The sequence below is a fragment of the Pongo pygmaeus genome, chromosome 19 (assembly GCF_028885625.2).
Source record: "Pongo pygmaeus isolate AG05252 chromosome 19, NHGRI_mPonPyg2-v2.0_pri, whole genome shotgun sequence".
NCBI classification, from domain to species: Eukaryota; Metazoa; Chordata; class Mammalia; order Primates; family Hominidae; genus Pongo; species Pongo pygmaeus.
In genome coordinates this window covers 46,423,014-46,441,344 of record NC_072392.2, presented here as the reverse complement: position 1 = coordinate 46,441,344, position 18,331 = coordinate 46,423,014, and the positions used below count along the sequence as shown (strand labels likewise).

The window sequence follows — 18,331 nt, the reverse complement described above, 5'->3', positions numbered from 1 at the left end:
CAGAATGTATAGTAAAAGTATTGTTCCATGAAATTTTTTAATGTACACACATATGTATGAAATGCACATACACAACTAAAAGGTATTTCATATTATAGGTTAAAAGTAAGAAAAAAAAGTTCAAATAATACTGATCTAGGATCTACCAGTAAGGCAAGCTTATTTACTCAGAGTAGGAGCAAAATTAGGAAGAATATTTTTATAAATTGTTATAAGATTAACTAAAGATCTAAGATTTTAGGCCGGGCACAGTGGCTCATGCCTGTAATCCTAGCACTCTGGGAGGCCGAGGCGAGCAGATCACCTGAGGTCAGGAGTTCGAGACCATCCTGGTCAACAAGGTGACACCCCGTCTCTACTAAAAATACAAAAACTAGCCAGGCGTAGTGGTGCATGCCTGTAATCCCAGCTAACTGGGAGGCTGAGGCAGGAGAATCGCTGGAACCTGGGAGGCAGAGGCTGCAGTGAGCCGAGATTGCGCCACTTCACTCCAGCCTGGGTGACAGAGTGAGACTTTGTCTCCAAAAAAAAAAAAGAAAAAAAAGATTATCCAAAGATCAAATAACTATGTATTTATGTTTCGGATGGCAAAAATTCATTTATTCCAAAAAGACTATTATTTACCTTATATATACCAGACATGGTTGTGTGTGCTATAAATAGAAAATGGAATAAAACAAAGTCCCTACCTTCAAGAGTAAGTTTAAACTCTAGTAGAGATAAGTAGCCATGGCACCAGATGCTAGGCTAAAGTGCTTTACACACATTCTCACTTGAGCCTCCTCATCTTGTGAGTAGATAGTATTTATCTTAATTTTATATAAGTGGGAATTGAGGCTTAGAGAAATTCATTAACTTGTCCAAGATTATTTCTGTCTCTCACCCATACCACCCACACACACACACACACACACACACACACGCACACAGCTAGTCAAGGCAGAGTTGTGATTCCAACCTAAGGCAATGGGATTCCAAAGCTCTCTCTTTGCCACTACACTGCACTGCCTTCTACTGTTCTTCTATCTGCAAGAAAATAAAATATAACAATGTTCTGCCCAAGAAAACGTCTAAAAGTTACATAAAACTATGATCATTGATCAAATAATTTCAACTATAAGTTGCCTGCCCTTCCTTAAATTGTTTAATTTGAAAGAAGGCAATTCTTTTTTGTCTGTTTGTTTTCTTGGAGACAGGGTCTCATTATTTTGCCCAGGCTGGGCTTGAACTCAAGATCCTCCCGCCTTGGCCTCCCAAGTATCTGTGACTATAAGCACACACCATGGCTTAAAAGTTGACCTAAAACTACAGTTCAGTTTTTATTAAATCTGCTTTGGAATAAACATACTAAAACATCATATGATTTTTACAATGTCTTCAAAACCGTGAAGAAAGAACAGTAGGCAAATGACATACAAATCAGTGCCCTGTGATTAAAAAAAAAAAAAAAGGCGGCTGGGCACGGTAGCTTAGGCCTATAATCCCAGCACTTTGGGAAGGCGAGGCAGGTGGATCAGTTGAGGTCTGGAATTCAAGACCAGCTTGACCAACATGGTAAAACCCTGTTTCTACTAAAAATACAAAAATTAGCCGGGCGTGGTGGTACATGCCCATAACCTCAGCTACTCGGGAGGCTGAGGCACTAGAATCGCTTGAACCCAGGAGGCAGAGGTTGCAGTGAGCTGAGATTGTGCCATTGCACTCCACCCTGGGCAACAAGAGCGAAACTCCATCTCAAAAAAAAAAAAAAAGGCATCTTGCTCCATGAACAAGTCCAGAGTAGGTCTCACAATAACGAGGCTTTGGAAGGGGATGTGGCTATTCATCAGCCTTATTAGAATAGCCATTTCCTAAATGGATCCTGAGGAGGTTTGTGAGACATGTTGAGTGAGGCAAGGCTCACCCACATAGACAGCTAGATATGCTGGGCCAGCCCTGGCAATGAAGGCAAAGGCACTAGGGCCCAAATCACCCCAGATTCCACACTACTAATATCCTGTCTGATTCCTCAGAGCAGGAGTTGTTTCTGTTTTGCTCTCACTGTATACCGGTACATCACCTAATACAGTGTATGTGGCATGGCAGGAACTCAGTAAATATTTGCTATATGAATACATTATACTGCACAAGTTAGTTCCTCTCTCAGGCCTTGATTTTCTCTAAAACAAAAGGGTTGGACTAATCAATATATTCACTTTCAGCTCTAAAGGTCTATACTTCAAGCTAGAATTCCTAAATATATCACATAGAACATCAGTAAAATTACTCGGCTGAGCATGTGGCTCCCGTTTATAATCCCAGCACTTTGGGAAGCCAAGGCGGGCGGATCACTTGAGGCCAGGAATTCAAGACCAGCCTGGTCAACATGGTAAAACCCTGTCTCTATTTAAAATACAAAAAATTAGCCGGCATGGTGGCACACACCTGCAATCCCAGCTGCTCAAGAGGCTGAGGCACGAGAATCATTTGAACCCAGGAGGCAGAGGTTGCAGTGAGCTGAGATCACACCTGTACTCCAGCCTGGACAACAGAGCAAGACTCTGTCTCAAAAAAAAAAAAAAAAAAAAAAAAAATTACTCCAGGACAGCCGGGTTTTTTGAATATATGCCTAGTCACAAAGTTTCACAACATCTTACTCACTAAACACAACGAATTCACCCTGTTGAAACTAAAACCATCACAGCCTCCTCTTCAAGGGGAAACTGCTCAATATTTGCTGAGGTACGAAGAGAAATAAGCCAGTTATTGTAGAAATAACATAGGACATATCTGACATTCAGCTGAAACAAGAGAAAAGTTGATGCTCATAAAAATAAAAATGATAGCAGCATAATGTAGCTTCTTCAGATGTTTGAATAATCAGAAAAATCTGATGATAACTAGCTTCACTAAATATCTCTGGCCTTAATACCAAAGTACACCTACGTTTTGTAGAGGCAGGATATTTATTTTTTAAGTAGTATGAGATACATTTACCTTCCTCAATTAACTGTCAGTTAGAAATTACTTTCTAACCTTTTACAACTTTTTCCAAAAAGGCAAAGTTAAGTATTTACCCCATTATTTTAAGTAACATCATCTCAAATTAATGAAGCAACTTGACTAGATTACAAAACCACCAGTTCAAAGTTAGGTTTTATTAAATATATTTACTAAGGACTGAAATGTAAAAATCACACATTAAAGTAAGTCCATTATCTATAAAAAATTTTTTAATGATTTTCAAATCACTTCTAATTGTTATGGGGAGAAGGTTTGACTTCTAAATAGTATGTCAAACCTCTTTTTGAATGCTTCTGATATACAAGAAACACTGGTAGAAACTATAGGAGGATCAGAAAATTCTAGAAAGTGATAGCAGCAGCAGGCCGGAGGGTGCAGGAAGGAGGCGGACAGCCACCCCTTCTGCAGCCACCCCCCACAGCCCGCTGCCACCCCCCACAGCCCGCTGCCCTGGGGGCTGCCGTAATGGGGTCAGGCCCAGAGCAGCACAGCGGGGGAGTAATGTAGTCAGGCAGAGAGGAACCCCTATGTGGAGCTGGGGCCGTGCTTTGGGGGCGGGGCGGAAGGTAGGAGTGGCTCCAGCTTTGGGAACCTGGCCAGAAGTGCAGCCACTGCGCCCACCCCACTGAGGGTTCCGGGTTCCTGGGCTCGGGAGGAGGCTCTGCGCGGGCCACTTGGGGCCAAGTCCCCGGTGTCCGCCCCACGTGGGATGACCTCCCAGCCTGACACTCCTGACAGTCAGGCCCCAGGCCCGCAACCAGCTCCGGGCCACTCCTTAGCCCCAGGGCAACAGGGAAGCTTGTGGCAATGTCGCCCCTGGCCCAGACACTGGCTCAGGCCCAGCAAGGATTAGAAGCCACCCCCCCACAGGCTCCCAGGGGGCACGGCTGGGGCTGCATGCTCCACTGAGTCGGCGGGAGCTGGGAGCTGGCAGCAGCTGCGTCCCCCGACCTCCTAGGCCCCCCTTACCCTTGCAGGCTTGGAGATGCCTGCTCCTGCTGCCTGGCCTCTCCCCATTCTTGCCTCCGCTCCTATCCGGGATTGGGGTTGGAGCTGAGGCGGCACACTGTCACAGCCCGGAGGGGTATGCACATGCTTGGGCCCTGTTGCCTGGGCCCCCACCGGACTGGGCACTGACAAGCGTGGAAGAGGGAACCAAGGTTGGGGACTGAGGGCGACTCAGCACTGGCTTGCAGGTGCCCCTTAGCACGAGCAGCCGGGGTACCATGGAAAGCAGCAAGAGGCAGACTAGCTCCTGGGTATAAGGGAGGGGGTCCCTGGTGAGGGCCTGAAGGCTGGGGACCAGGCTGCCAGTCCCATAGACTGGAGTGGGGACTTGTGGTGCCTTTTCCAGGCTGCCCGTGGCGCCCATGAACCAATCGGCATACACTTTCTCCCCTCTTAGGTCCATAAAAGCCCTGGGCTCAGCCAGAGCAAGGCAGAGGATGGAGAGATGGGACAACCAGAGGGTAGCTCCTCTCTGCTGAAAGCTGAACACTCATCAGGATGACCTGCCTGTAGAGAGAAGCCACCCACTCCAGGGCCTCCTTTGTGCTGAGGGCTGAACACTTAACTGGGTGACCTGCCTACAGACAGGAGATGCCCACTGCCGGTCTCCTCTGAGCTCAACAAAGCTCCTCTTTGTCTTGCTCACCCTCCACTTGTCTGCATACCTCATTCTTCTTGGATGCAGGACAAGAACTTGGGCAAAGGCACCACCAGGCACAGAGGTTTCCAGCCAGAAAAGCAACACCCCAAAGATCCCATAACGAAAGTATTAAGTTCTCAAACTTATGACCCATTTTGGGTACATATGGCTTGATATAAAAAGTAAAAGAGTAATTCAAAGGTTTAAATACACATTAAGAGACATGTCATAAGACACTTTATAATGTGACTGCCAATAAAAAGGTAAGGAAGACCTAAGGCATTTCATCATGGGCAGACTCCCAGAAAAGAAAAAATTTACACTGATGACATTTCCATTGGTTGACTTATTCCTTCTAAGTTCCCTCTACATCTACATCTGTGCATAAAAACAACAACGTTATTATTCAAAGCATACCTAAAGTTTAAAAAGAGTAATAGCTGTTTTCATAGCATTTAAAGAGAAAAGGTAAACAGTTCAAGCTTGTATTAACAATTCTTGCCAGGCACGGTGGCTCATACATAATTCCAGCACTTTGGGAGGCTGAGGCGGGTAGATCACTCGCGGTCAGGAGTTCGAGACCAGCCTGGCCAACATGATGAAACCCTATCTCTACTAAAAATACAAAAAATTAGCTGGGCATGGTGGCAGGCACCTGTAATCCCAGCTACTTGGGAGGCTGAGGCTGGAGAATCACTTGAAGCCAGGAGGCGGAGGTTACAGTGAGCCAAGATCATGCCACTGTACTCCAGCCTGGGCAACAAGAGTGAAATTCCATCTGAAAAAAAAACAACAACAAACAATTCTTTAAAAAATAACATTTCATAAGAAATTGGAATCCTTATATATTGCTGGTGGGAATGTAAATGGTATATCTACTTTGGAAAATAGTCTGTCAAAGCTAAACACAGAATTACCATTTGACCCAGCAATTCTACTCCTGGGTATATATCCAGACGAATTGAAAATAAGGACTCATACAGATACCTGAACGCCAACGTTCATTACGCATTATTCCCAGTAGCCAAGGTGGAAACAACCCAGTGCTCATTAATAGATGGATAAACAAAATGTATTACTAACATAAACATTCAAGGAATATTATTCAGCCATAAAAACGAATAAAGTTCTGATACCTGCTACAAAATGGATCACCCTTAAGAATATTATGTTAAGAAAAATAAGCCAGATGCAAAAGGAAGAATATTGTATAACTCCAGTTATATAAAATATCTAAAATGGGCAAATTCACAGAGATAGAAAGTAGATTAGAGGTTACCAATGGCTGGGGGTAAGGGACAGAGATGGAAGTGGGAATTATTATTTAATGCGTACAGAGTTTCTGTTTGGGATGATGAACAAATTTTAGAAATAGTGGTGATGGTTGCACAACATTGTGAAAATTAGTACCACTGAGCTCTACACTTAAAAATGTTTAAACAGTTAAACTGTCAAATTTCATGTTATATATATATATATATGTTTTACCACAATAAAAATAAAAAAAACAGCATTCCATGATCACCTCACAGATTAAAATACAAAAGGAAAATGGGCCTTTATGTAAAATGGAGAGATCTGGGCTGGGTGAAGTGGCTCACATCTATAATCCCAGCACTTTGGGAGGTTGAGGTAGGAGGATCCCTTGAGGTCAGGAGTTTGAGATCAGCCTTGGCAACACAGCGATACCCCATCTCTACAAAAAATTTAAAAAATAGCTAGCATAGTGGCACACATCTATAGTTCCAGCTACTCAGGAGATTGAGGCAGGAGAATTGCTTGAGCCCAGGAGCTTGTGATTACAGTGAGCTATGATTGTACTACTGCACTGCAGCCTGGGTAACAGGTGAGACCCTGTCTCTTAAAATATATATATATTTTAAGTTTAAATGGAGAGACCTGGTTGCTGGTGGTCATCATGTTAACCAAGCTGTCCAACTTGGCCACTTGCAGCTCGACGTTACGGGTCTCCTGATATGATGCGCAACATGATCTATATAATAGTCTTGCTGGGAAATCTGACCTAATCTTACAATGAAGAAAGTGACAATCTAGATTATGGAATTTTTCCATAGGACTATTAGCATGGTCTCTTTACAAAAGCCAAATGCAATGCTTGAACTTTGATTGGATCCTAGATCTGGAGAAAAAAGGGCTACCAAGGCTACTTTGGACATAATGGGGGAAATCTGAGTTATGGACGGCATGTGGTATGATAATATTAAATTATCATTGATTTCTCAGTTATGGTAATAGTATGTAGTTAAACAGGAAAATGTCCCTGTACTTGGGAAATACATGCTGAGGAAATTATAGGTAAAGTGTTGTGAAATCTGCAACCTACTTTTGGATGGTTTGGCAAAAGATTGTGTGATTGTGTATGTGTGTGTGTGTGCATGCACATACACATGCATGTAGAGAGAGGACAGATAGGTCTTCATGTAGTCCTTCAATTTTGCTGTAGGTTTGAAATTTTCAAAATAGAAAGAAATATTATCTTTTAAAGTTAGATTTCTACAAAGTTTCTTCTTTTTTGCTCAGAATACACATAAGAAAATTCAACAAACAAGGGGGAAAATGTAGCAAACTCAATGCTTTGCATACCTTCCACATCATACCAATGTGCGCCGTTTGTGATTCCATCTTTGAAAGTCTCGTCTTCATCTCCTGGACAATGAGGCTCACCAGTTTTCATTATGGGGTGGTTTGAAGCATAAGCTTTTGCCAAGTATTTAAATACTTCATCATCTGAGGTTTTGCTATAGATTCCAGCGGCCTTATGTTCTGGAGAATCATCAAAAGGATAGCTTGCTACCACTGAGCCACCATGCAGATTTCCAGAAAGCACAAACCTTTGAAAATACAACCAAGTCACGTATCACTAAAAAAGGACACAAAACACCATGCATTAAAAAAATTCCACAAAATCTTTTAGAAATAAACTCCAATATCTCTCTTGGAGACCTAAAAAACAAAAACCTGATAGGAACTCTATCAGCTGTTATCTGTTATAAGGAGACTAACAACAACAAAAAAAGAAAATGGAAAGAAAGTATTATCAATTTAAGATTTCAAACAGCTTTAACAATTCAGGTTAACCTAAACTAACTTTAAAGAGTTTTCCTTCATTGAAAAAATAGCTGGATAACACAGTATACATTAATATTTCAGGAAATATCTTATTTAGGGAATTCCAAATTCATGTATTAGGTTGAACTATATGAGCTTTGAGCTTGCCAATATTCACCCTTTTCTTTTTGGTAGTGGTGGGGTCTCGCCATGTTGCCAGGCCTCCCAAAATGCTGGGATTAGAGTCATGAGCCACTGTGCCTGGCCCTCACCCATTTTTTTGACCTAAAAAAAATGACAATTTCATATAGTTCAGCCTACGACTTGTATTTCATAATACGTAAATTCCACATAAAACATGGCTGGTATATATAAATATTCATTGCATATATGTTAGGTTAATAACTTTTATGCTTTTTACATTTACCGTCCAAAGAGAATTTTTAAGATAGGAAATCTAATTTTTAAAAGGATATTTTGTGTTTCACTCCAGTTTCACAATATACTAAATTCACATTTTCAAGAGAGAAGCCATAGTTGAGAAGATTCAGGAAAAAACAAACAAACAAAGAAAACAACCTGATTCAGTGAGCTGCTTACAGAGAAAAACAATACACCATATCAAAGACTAGTCCTCCATTGCATCACTGTAGAAGCAGCTCTTTCAAGGCCCAATGTTTCTGATTGGGCCATTAAAAAAATAAATTGACATCGAGACAAGGCTGCTCCTGTAAAAGAAACATTTTTTTTAATGCTTCTACTTTTAAGTGAACCAATTTACAATTTGGTCAAACTTATCTATATAGAAATACTGAAGAATTCCTTTTATGGTAAAAGCTAAAACCTAAAGGCAAAAAAAAAAAAAAAATGCTAAAGTCCTATTTAAGCATCTTTCCCTTATATAACAGCTTAAACCATTACTATCAGTAGAGATTAAATACTTTTCTTTTTCCATTCTAAATTGGATTTTCTTGCTTCTGCCTTTCTGTTGTTGAAATTAACTGACCTACAGAAATTCTAAAGGGGGTTGATATATAACATTTTTCTATATGCTTGAAAAAAAAAAGTAAACCTGTCATGTCTAATTTGAAAGACTATTTTAAGCATGATGAGTAGTATTATCCCAGAGAAGATCAAACAATGAAAATTACTTGTAACACAAAATCTGTTCATCAGAAGATAGATCTTTGCCAATAAGGACACTGATTAAACACTAGCATAGACTATGAAAAGAAACTAGCTAAAAACTAATATAATTATAATTAGCACCCTTCCAGACACCAGAGAAGAATGCCATTTGGTGTAGTGGCAATGGCACAGGCTTTGGAGACAGACAAATTTGGGTAAGAACATTCCGTCTCCCAGATCTGTTGCTCACCAGTAATATAACATAATCAGGAGAAGTTACTGCCTTTAAATTCACTGAACCTCAGTTTTCCTCTCATTTGTAAAATAGGGATTAATGCTACCTATTTCCCAGAGTTGTTATGAAAATTAAGATAACACACATCAAACATAATCTGGCATAAAGACTGCTTTATAGCCCCTGCTCAACAAATGTTCATTTCTTTGGAGATATCTAGCATCCTGTTTAAGGAAACACTGCCTTACAAACTATCATTTTACTCCCCACTTCCACTGCCAGTCCTTGGGTAATAGAATGATACAGAAACAAAAACTAAGTAAATATTCTAACTTTCTAACTCCACTCTAACCACCTCTCCCCTATAGCTAAGGTATTAACAATTTACTCTCTGGTTTGTAATTCTAAAACAATTTTTAAGTATTTTTCCCCCACTGACTCTGGGAAAGTTATAAGAAGGCAAGGGCAGGGTCAGGTAATCCATTCGGCAACAAACATTTCTTGAGTGTCAACTATTTGCCAAATGACATTCCAGGGAGAGATACATCCCAAACGACATTCTAGGGATAGATACATCTGTGAACGAAACAAACAAACAAATGCCCTCTGGGCATTCATATTCTAGTAAAATAAAATGGATAATTAAATATTCTAAATAAGTAAAGCATGCTACTTTAATTGCACATTTTAAGTAAAACTTTAAAATCTAAGATTCTCTACAAAATGCTGTTTTTCATTTTGTTCAACATTTCTTCCAACACTTCTCAGAAATATTGTCAAAATGGCTTAATCAAATACTTTTGAACAATGAAATATTTGCAATCTACTTGAGTAATAAAATTCACTTCGATTTTCCTTACTGTAATTACAGTTTTGAAAGTACCAATGTCACTCTCACAATGACGATTTCAAGAGAAAGTGACTACAATGGCTGTAAGATTATGCTTTGAGTTTTTGTCAAATCAACTTTGCAAATCAACTCCAATCTTATTTGAAAGGTACTTTATGGTTTCCATTCAAATCAATTCTCTCAAATGTTTCTCATACTTGACTTCAGTATCACATATCATTCCTTGCATAAGATTTAAAGTAGCTGGTAAATATATTATAGATATTACAAATGAATTTATAAATATTAAACAGCTAATCTCTAAATTAACTCTATTACGCTATCCAAGTAACCCTGCAGATAACTTGAAAAAAATTAAGATAACTTGATATCTGACAAACTACATTTCAAAGATTCAGACAATCATAGATATGTATACATAAGCCCCCCAAAAAAATCATCTGCACCCACTCTCAACATTGTGATAACGCTTTTCACAAACACATCCAAATATCATTTATATGCTTATCTCCTATGAAAATGTAAGCAGGTATATTCACTTAAAGAAGTATAGAGGTCAACTATAAAAAAATAGGGGTAACTATAAAATCTTCATTTGAATGATAAAGTTAATTTTTTATATATTTTCTTAAAATATTTGTCTCAACATCCATTGGATGAAGTATAAAGTGGAACAAAGAAAATAAACTTCATTTTCCTAAGCTGGAGGAAATTAAGCCTTAAAATTTTACATATTCAAAATAACAACAAAATCTAATTCGAATATAGCTGGGTGAATAGAATATCAAGAAATTACTCAAATGGTTTACCTCACAAAATACACTGAAAAAGGTAGTTTTCCCATACAGACTAATGTTTGAGTTTTTAAAAACATCCTATCCATAAAGTTGACGCTATATTTAGGCATCAATATCAAATTGTGTGTGTGCTTGTGTTTTTAATTTTATTCACATATCAGTGTCCTTTGTTATTGGTTAATAGCACAGAGTATGCATTTTGAGTGAATTTTTGAAGACTTGAGTTAGGATGGATATACTCTTCACCATATATGATCACCTACTTTCCCTTTTGATTAATCAGAGTTACATATTTGAAGAACAGATATGATTAGGGTAGTCCACTGCCACAGACCAAAATGACTCTGTATAGCCTCAAGGCGACTTGCACCAAGAAAAAGCTTATTTTCATATTTGGTCACAGCACAACTAATACTGAAAAGAAAAATCCAGGCACAGAATTTACATCCCTGCAAGGATCACAGCATTTTAAAGGTGCAAGGACAGAGCATTTTAAACATTTAAGCAATGCAAACGGTGCATTTGATGTATCATCTCCAAAAAGCCCTGGCCATCACAGCTCTGTCAATAAGTGTATGTCAAAGTCATATTTCTTATGCAGATGTTCAGAGGTCATGACACGATAGTATTTAAAAGAAAAAAAAATCCTCCCAGAAAGTCTATGTGAAATTATATATCTACAAGAGAGCTTATCAAGAGGAGTAAAGTAAAAGATAGAAGATGAAAAGACTCAGGAACTCTCCTAACACCCAAGAATTTTCTAGATCTATATATGACTGAAATCTTGTAGAAGAAATGATTCCAAGTCCCGCAGAGAAACTTCTTTATCTTAGCAGTCCCTCAGAAATCTTCTTTTAATCCAGATGGAATGATCAGTTATTGCTTCAAAAGCCTTATGAAGATACAAAAATGGGGAAAAGCTGATGCTAGAAAAGGGGAAGAGATGCCTGCTCACTTCAGACACTATGCCATCTGGAGTGAGTTCCCTCCTATTTTATTCCTCTTCTTTTTGCGGAAAATCCTGCCCATCTCTGGAGATAGCTCAAGCTCTACCTCTTCCACAGAGATGGTCCGTGTTATTGCAGCCCACACACATCTTGCCAGTGGGAACAATTCCTGTAAAGTTTAACTGGGTACACCAACATACCTCATAAATATTTATAACATTCTCTTGTTTTTTACTAATTTATTGAGGTCCTCATTCTTCTACTTTGTAATTTTTTAAACCTCGCGCAATGCTTAATAACACTTAAAGTGTGTATTAAAAGTGTGACCATTAGCCATTCCGCCCAGGCTAATAAGGTGCACAAATGACATCGCAAACCCTTCAGAGTCTAAAATGAAGCGGCTCACAGATCAGTGCAAGTTCTCCAGCTAAGTCCATATCTTCTTAAGCTGAGTCAGAGGTAAAAATTGGAGAAAAACCAGCTTCTGTCAAATAGGCAAGGGGAAGATCCTGGGAATATCATCTGCCATTTTTGGGCTCCAGTCTCCCTCCGTGGCTAAGAGGACTATCAGGAATCAGATTGCCTAATTCTAAGTCCCAGCCACACTCCTATGTAAATCAGTTAACCAATCTGACCCTCAATTTCCCCGTATGCAAAACTCATGGTGTCTGTGACATCAGGTTGTGGCCAAAATAAAGTGAGATACTGCAGTCACAGAAAAAATTAGCACAGCGCCTATAACATTAGGCACTTTTGATAGAAGATAACAACAATGACAGCTTATCTATAAAATGTGTGAGCTGACCTAGGTTACCCTTAAGATCTCTTCTCGCTCATATTCCATGCCCCTGTAAGAATAGGGACCAGAATGTCAGAAAGGAGTGTCCCCTCCAGCCATCCCTTGAACAAATGACAGCCTCTAGGAGGCAATTCTTTGATGATTAGCAGGACGGGAGGCTATGCGGCCTGGGCCCTGTCCCCGTTACAGGGTGTCTCCCTTCACCTTCACCACCGCCACCCCTTATGCCAGCATTGTCTGAGCGCCTACTGGGTGCCGGAACCAGCCTCGGCCCTTGGAGGCACACACGGACGGGGAGGGGGCAGGCAACACTCACTTGTTCCTGCGGATCCACTCGATGAGGGCGCGCACCTCGGGCACCTCGTCCAGGGCGGGGGGCTCGCCGGTGCTAAACTGGTCGGGAAAGCTGCGGTTGAGGTCGCGGCCGCGACTATTGTCGCGGCCGCTGGCCCCGGGCGGGCCGCCGTCGCCGAAGCCACAGTCGCCCTCGCGGGCGCGCTCGAAGCCATCGGGGTTGAGGCTGGGCAGCAGGTACACGTCGGTGGTGTTGAGCAGGCGGACCAGGCGCGGGTCCCCGCGGCGGTAGCCGGCCGCCAGCTCACGGGCCAAGTAGATCAACACCTGGCGCGACACGGTCTCGTCGCCGTGCATGTTGCCCACCAGCTTCACCTGGGGCCGGCCGGGCAGCAGCGGCCCCGCAGCGTCGGGCCCGGCAGCGTCCGGCCCCGCGTCGCCCTCAGGGATTAGCGACCCCAGGCCGGCCGTGAGGCGCAGCACCCACAGCGGCCGGCCCTCCACCGAGTGGCCGATGCTAAAGAGGCGGGCCAGGCCGGGGGGCCCCGCGGCCGCAGCCTCCCTCAGCGCCGAGCCCAACTCCTCTTCGTGGTAGTAGCGGTCGAACTGGCCCTCGGCCGCCTCGGCGCCCGCGCTCGTCGTTGTCGTAGTCGCCTCCGCCTTCTTGATGTGAGCCGCCTGGGCCGAGCTCCCCAGCAGCAGCAGGCACATGAGCAACGGGAGCCGCCCTAGCCGCCAGGGCGGCCGCTCTTCCCGGCCGCTCGCCATCTTCCAGCAGCGCGGCTAACCCCAGCTCCGCTCCCGCGGCTCAGCGCTGCGGGCGGCTGGGGCCCGCCGGATCCCCTCCTCGCCTAGCAACCCCATCCCGCCCTCTGGCCGCAGCCAATCGCGGGCGGGCCTGATGGAGCGTCACCACCAGGGGGCGGGGCTTCCCTTAAAGCAGCCGATTCCCTCTGGGCGGGCCTGCCCTGCTCCCGTCTGGGAAGAGTTTGGTCACCGTCTTCCTTCGCCAAGGTTCTTCTTCTCTTCTCCTCCTTGTTTCGTGTTCTGCGTGTGCTGCCCTTCTCGCTCAGTCTCTTCTTTATGGCTTCTCCCCTAAATTATCACCCATTTTTCTCTGAGAACTCCTGCTAGTTCCCTTCCCATCTTTGTTGCTGCCTTTCTCAGCTGCGCTTTAATGCTTAGAACCGAGAATGGAAAGAATCAAAAGGTTCGAAAGAATCATAAGACTAGAAAAAATCAATAGGTTCGAAAGAATCTTCGTTCGGACAGGCAAAGCCTTAGCCCAGTCTCCTAGGCGCCTTGTCTCCGCATCCGCCCCGCCTCCGCTGGAGCCCCGCTGTCCGCGTGCGGTTGCACGGGACGCCTCGTGGGGAGGAAGGCTCGCACCTCTCTAGGCGGTGCATTCATTTTTAGAGTTGCTGCCTGGAAAGGTGTCTCTTTTATGTCTAGCGGAAATGTGCTACGTAGTAGGTTCCCTTTGTGTTAATGTTGTCTATTTCTTAGGCGTCACCCCACGTTGTTTTACTGTAAATAGGTCCTTGTGTGTGCTGGCCTCGGCCCTCATTAGGCAGATTTCATTTCACAGCTCACCGGCCCACTTCTCACACCTCATCGGAGCAAGTTGTATATTTAACTGTGCCCTGGAATGACATATTTTAAAACAGCAGGTTTGACATTTCTGGAAACACTTGCTTGGCATTCCTGAACTCCTCAGTGTTAGCCAAAGATGGCAATTACAGCGTTTCATCAAGTCTAGAGAAGAGGTCTTTTAAATCAGCCTTTATAGGCTTTAGTTTCTTTAGCTTGAAGAAACACACAACTGTATCCCTTAATCGAATGCGAAATTCTACCCATCTAACAATATAATCGCAATAACTGGTATTTCCTTCTTTCAGAGCCAGCTATTTCAGGGCCCCTTCCCTGAACTATGACTGAACCCTACTTTAATAGAATTCATTCATTCGTCAAGTATTTATTGAGCAACTTTTATGTCAAAGCTAGATGCTGGGAAACAATTCATTCTTCTGCCCAGTCAAGAGATTCAGTGTAGTTTGTGATAAATGCTACAACAGAGGGGTACAGGTGAGGGAAATATCCGAACTTGAGGAGGAGGAAAGGAGGAGAGAAAGCATGGAGGATGGGAAGGATCCCAGGCAGGAGGAGAAGCAAGCAAAGAAAGCTGCAGGATTTGAGAACAAATGCCTTGTGTTCTAGGAATTGCATGCAGGGTCAGGATTACCGGTGTGAAGGGGCTCACAGGCCAGTCTTCAGGGAGCACATTTGATCTGGAAGGCCATGGAGAACCACGGACGTGTTTTAAGCTAGTTTAGAAAAATCCCTCTGACAGTAACACGGAAAATTGAATGGGAGGCCTAAGACTTGAGGCTGAGACCTGGAAAGAAGCTGCAATCCAGGAAGACATGATGAGACTCTGAATGAGGGCAGTGCCAGTGGAGGTGGAAAGAAGGAAATGGATCTGAAAGACCTTCGGAAAGGAAAGTGGACAGGATCTGGAGACAAAGAGGATTGTAGGCTGACTTCAGGTTACAGCCTAAGCAACTTGCAGGTATTCACCGAGGTACAGGCCAGGAGAAAGCACAGGTTTAGGTGAAGATGATTAATTTAGTATTCTGCCATGAGAGCAAGCACCGTCACTCCAGTCCTGTGAATGGCTCTTCTCCTCCATGCCCCATTTGATCTAGTCTACATTATGCACAGCAGCTGCAGCTCATCAGAAACAAAGCCACAACTCTGTACAGAGAGACCGCCCACCACCCCCGGGAGTGCTCAACTATTACACTATGCACTTTTACAGTAATCCAAGTCAAAGAAGCCCCAGAGGACATGTTAACTTCTAATCAAATATTTCCTTTTCTACCACGTTCACTCTCCTTTGAAACCTCTTCCAGCCCCTTCACTCCTGCAGCCTCGCCTAGTGAGGCAGCCTGAAATGTAAATAAACAAGCGTGAGGGTAGTGAAATAATATGGGAATGTAACTTGAGCTGGTAGCCTCTCAGAAATCCCCAGGCCTTCCGTGGTGCCTTCGAGGCCTCTTTCAGGTCTGCAGCCTTCTTCCTTAGCAGGTACACAGTTGCTTATGGTTAGAAGGGAAACCCAAAGCTCTGGACCTCAGTCACTTTTGTATTTACCTACAGCTTTGTGTTTACCTACAGCTGAATACCTCCAATTGTGTCTGAGAAGTCTTGAACCTTGTGACAGGCGTTTCTTTCCTCTTTCCCCCAAGGAAAAGGTGTGGCCTTACAAGTGGAAGGGACTTGGGAAAGGCTTGAAGGTAAACAGGCTTCCTGTTCACAGAAGCAGAGTGGCAATGACTTGGTTTTTTTTTTTAATTTTTGTATTTGATACATGATAATTGTACACATTTATGGGATACATGTGATATTTTGATACATGCATACAATATATTATGATCAAACCAGGGCATTCCGGATAGCCATCACCTCAAACATTTAGCTAGAAGAGATTTGAAATGTTTCTAGCACCAAGAAATGACAGAGTTGACGTGGATTTTTTTAAAACAGGGCAAAAGCTTTTAGATGACCAGCCTGATTCAAGAACCATTTTCTTTACAAGATTCGTAGGTAATTAAAGCATAGCATAGACCAGGAACTTGTAAGTGTCTCATTGTCCAGCACAAACACCTGCAGATTTACAAATTCAATTTGACAAATGTTTGTGGAGCACCCAATCTGGCGAAAGGTCTGTTGTGCCAGGTACAGGAGGATTGGAAAAAGAATGAAGGGGATCTCTCCCCTCCCAGAGGACAGAATCTAGGAAGGGACACAGAACACAGACACAACACAGGACTGGATGTGTCTGCTGGACAAGAGTTACATAACAGGCACTGTGCAAAACCCTTTACATTGGTTGACTCATTTCATCTTCACAACAGTCCTATGAGGCTGGTGCTATTATCATTCCCATTTCAAAGATAAAGAGAGGAGACATGAGGTCACACAGCTGGCAAGCCACAGATCCAAGACTCAAACCTGCGGAGTGTGACTTCAGAGTCTGTGTGCTTAACTTCTGTAATAAAACTGTTTCTATATAGTAAGCTTAAAAAACAAAAAACAAAAACCTGTTTTTGGAACACACAAAAGCCATTATAATGAAGAGTCACCTCCCTCGGTGGCTCAAGCCTGTAATCCCAGCCCTTTGGGAGGCCAAGGCGGGCAGGTCACCTGAGGTCAGGAGTTCAAGACCAGCCCGGTCAACATGGTGAAACCCCGTCTCTACTAAAAATACAAAAATAAATAAATAAAAGAAATTAAAAATAAAAATAATGAAGAGTCAGAGAAAACTTCACCAGTACTGCTTGATCATGCTCTTCAACATCAGAACCAAGTTCAAATCCTGGATCAGTCCTTTTTCAGCCATTTTAACCAGGGCAAGTTATTTCATTTCTCTGAAAATTAAAAGAGATAATACATACATAACATTTAATATAATATTTGGCATATAACAAGCGTTTGGAAATCACTGTTATTTCTATTGTTTTTAATAATAGAAATTCTCAAATGGTAAAAATGGAGAAAAGAGCACTCCAGGCAGAGAGACCAGCAAAGATAGATGCACAGAGAGGGATTTCGTGACTGGTGGCTGGAATACAAGATGTGTTAGGAGGAGCAGCAGAAGCCATGCCTGCAAAGACTAGAAGTAGATGAAGGCTTTGAATACCACACTAATGGGGTTTTGCTTTATTCCAAAGCAAATGGAAAACTTAAAGAGCTGTTTGTGAGGAGGAATGGTGTGGATCCCACCTGTGTTTTAGCAAGAAAATTCCAGAAACCATGTGGGCAAGCCTAAGGGATAGCTGCCATCCAGGCAAGAGCTAATTCTGGCAAGTTCAGTGAGGATAAAAAGAAGATAAATTAGAGATGTTTAGGTTGTTGGATTGACAAGATTTAGCAACTGCATGGGTAAAAGGGAAGAAAAAGTAAAAGATGACTTCATGAGCTAGTGAGGGTGACCAGGTAGGTGGCTTTGCCATTACCCAAGACAAAGAAGGCAGGAGAAAAGATGCCAAATGGAGGGGCTTGGAGTGTGTGGGAAAAGAGATGAGGTGTTGATTTTGGGAACTTTTAGGTTTGAGATGCCTGTATGAAATCCAGCGGCAGGTATGTCTAGGTAATGGGAACAGTTTTGTTGTTGTCATGTTTGTTGGTGTTTAAGACAAGGTCTCACTCTGTTGCCCAGGCTGGAGCGCAGTGGCACAATCACAGCTCACTGCAGCCTCGACCTCTCAGGCTCAAGTGATCCTCTTGCCTCAGCCTCCCAAGTAGTTGGGACTACAGGGACATGCTACCACACCTGGCTAATTTTTGTATTTTTTGTAGCGACATGTGTAAGGTACATGGATGTGCTTTGGTCAAGGAATAGGCCAAGGCGGATATCCAGGCCTGCATGACTTGGTGAGTTTGGCGTGCAAGGGCACCCCTCCACTTGCTATGTAACCTGTTTGTGTAAGTTCATACATGGCCCTGAGCCACTGTTGTCTGTAAAAGATATAACTGCCCTGTTGACACTGTGCATGACA

General features: G+C 42.8%; 1 protein-coding gene across 1 annotated transcript in view; it reads right to left on the bottom strand.

Moving 5' to 3' along the window:
- CPD (carboxypeptidase D) overlaps window positions 1–13,644 on the bottom strand; it is an 86,590-nt gene extending 72,946 nt beyond the window's left edge. Inside the window, exons 1-2 of the mRNA XM_054459895.2 lie at window positions 12,793–13,644; window positions 7,256–7,503 (exon numbers count right to left, since the gene is read on the bottom strand). Of these exons, the coding sequence (XP_054315870.2) occupies window positions 7,256–7,503; window positions 12,793–13,538 (994 nt within the window). The 5' untranslated portion in view covers window positions 13,539–13,644. The remainder of the gene's footprint in view (window positions 1–7,255; window positions 7,504–12,792) is intronic.
- Between the last annotated feature and the right edge of the window lie 4,687 nt (window positions 13,645–18,331).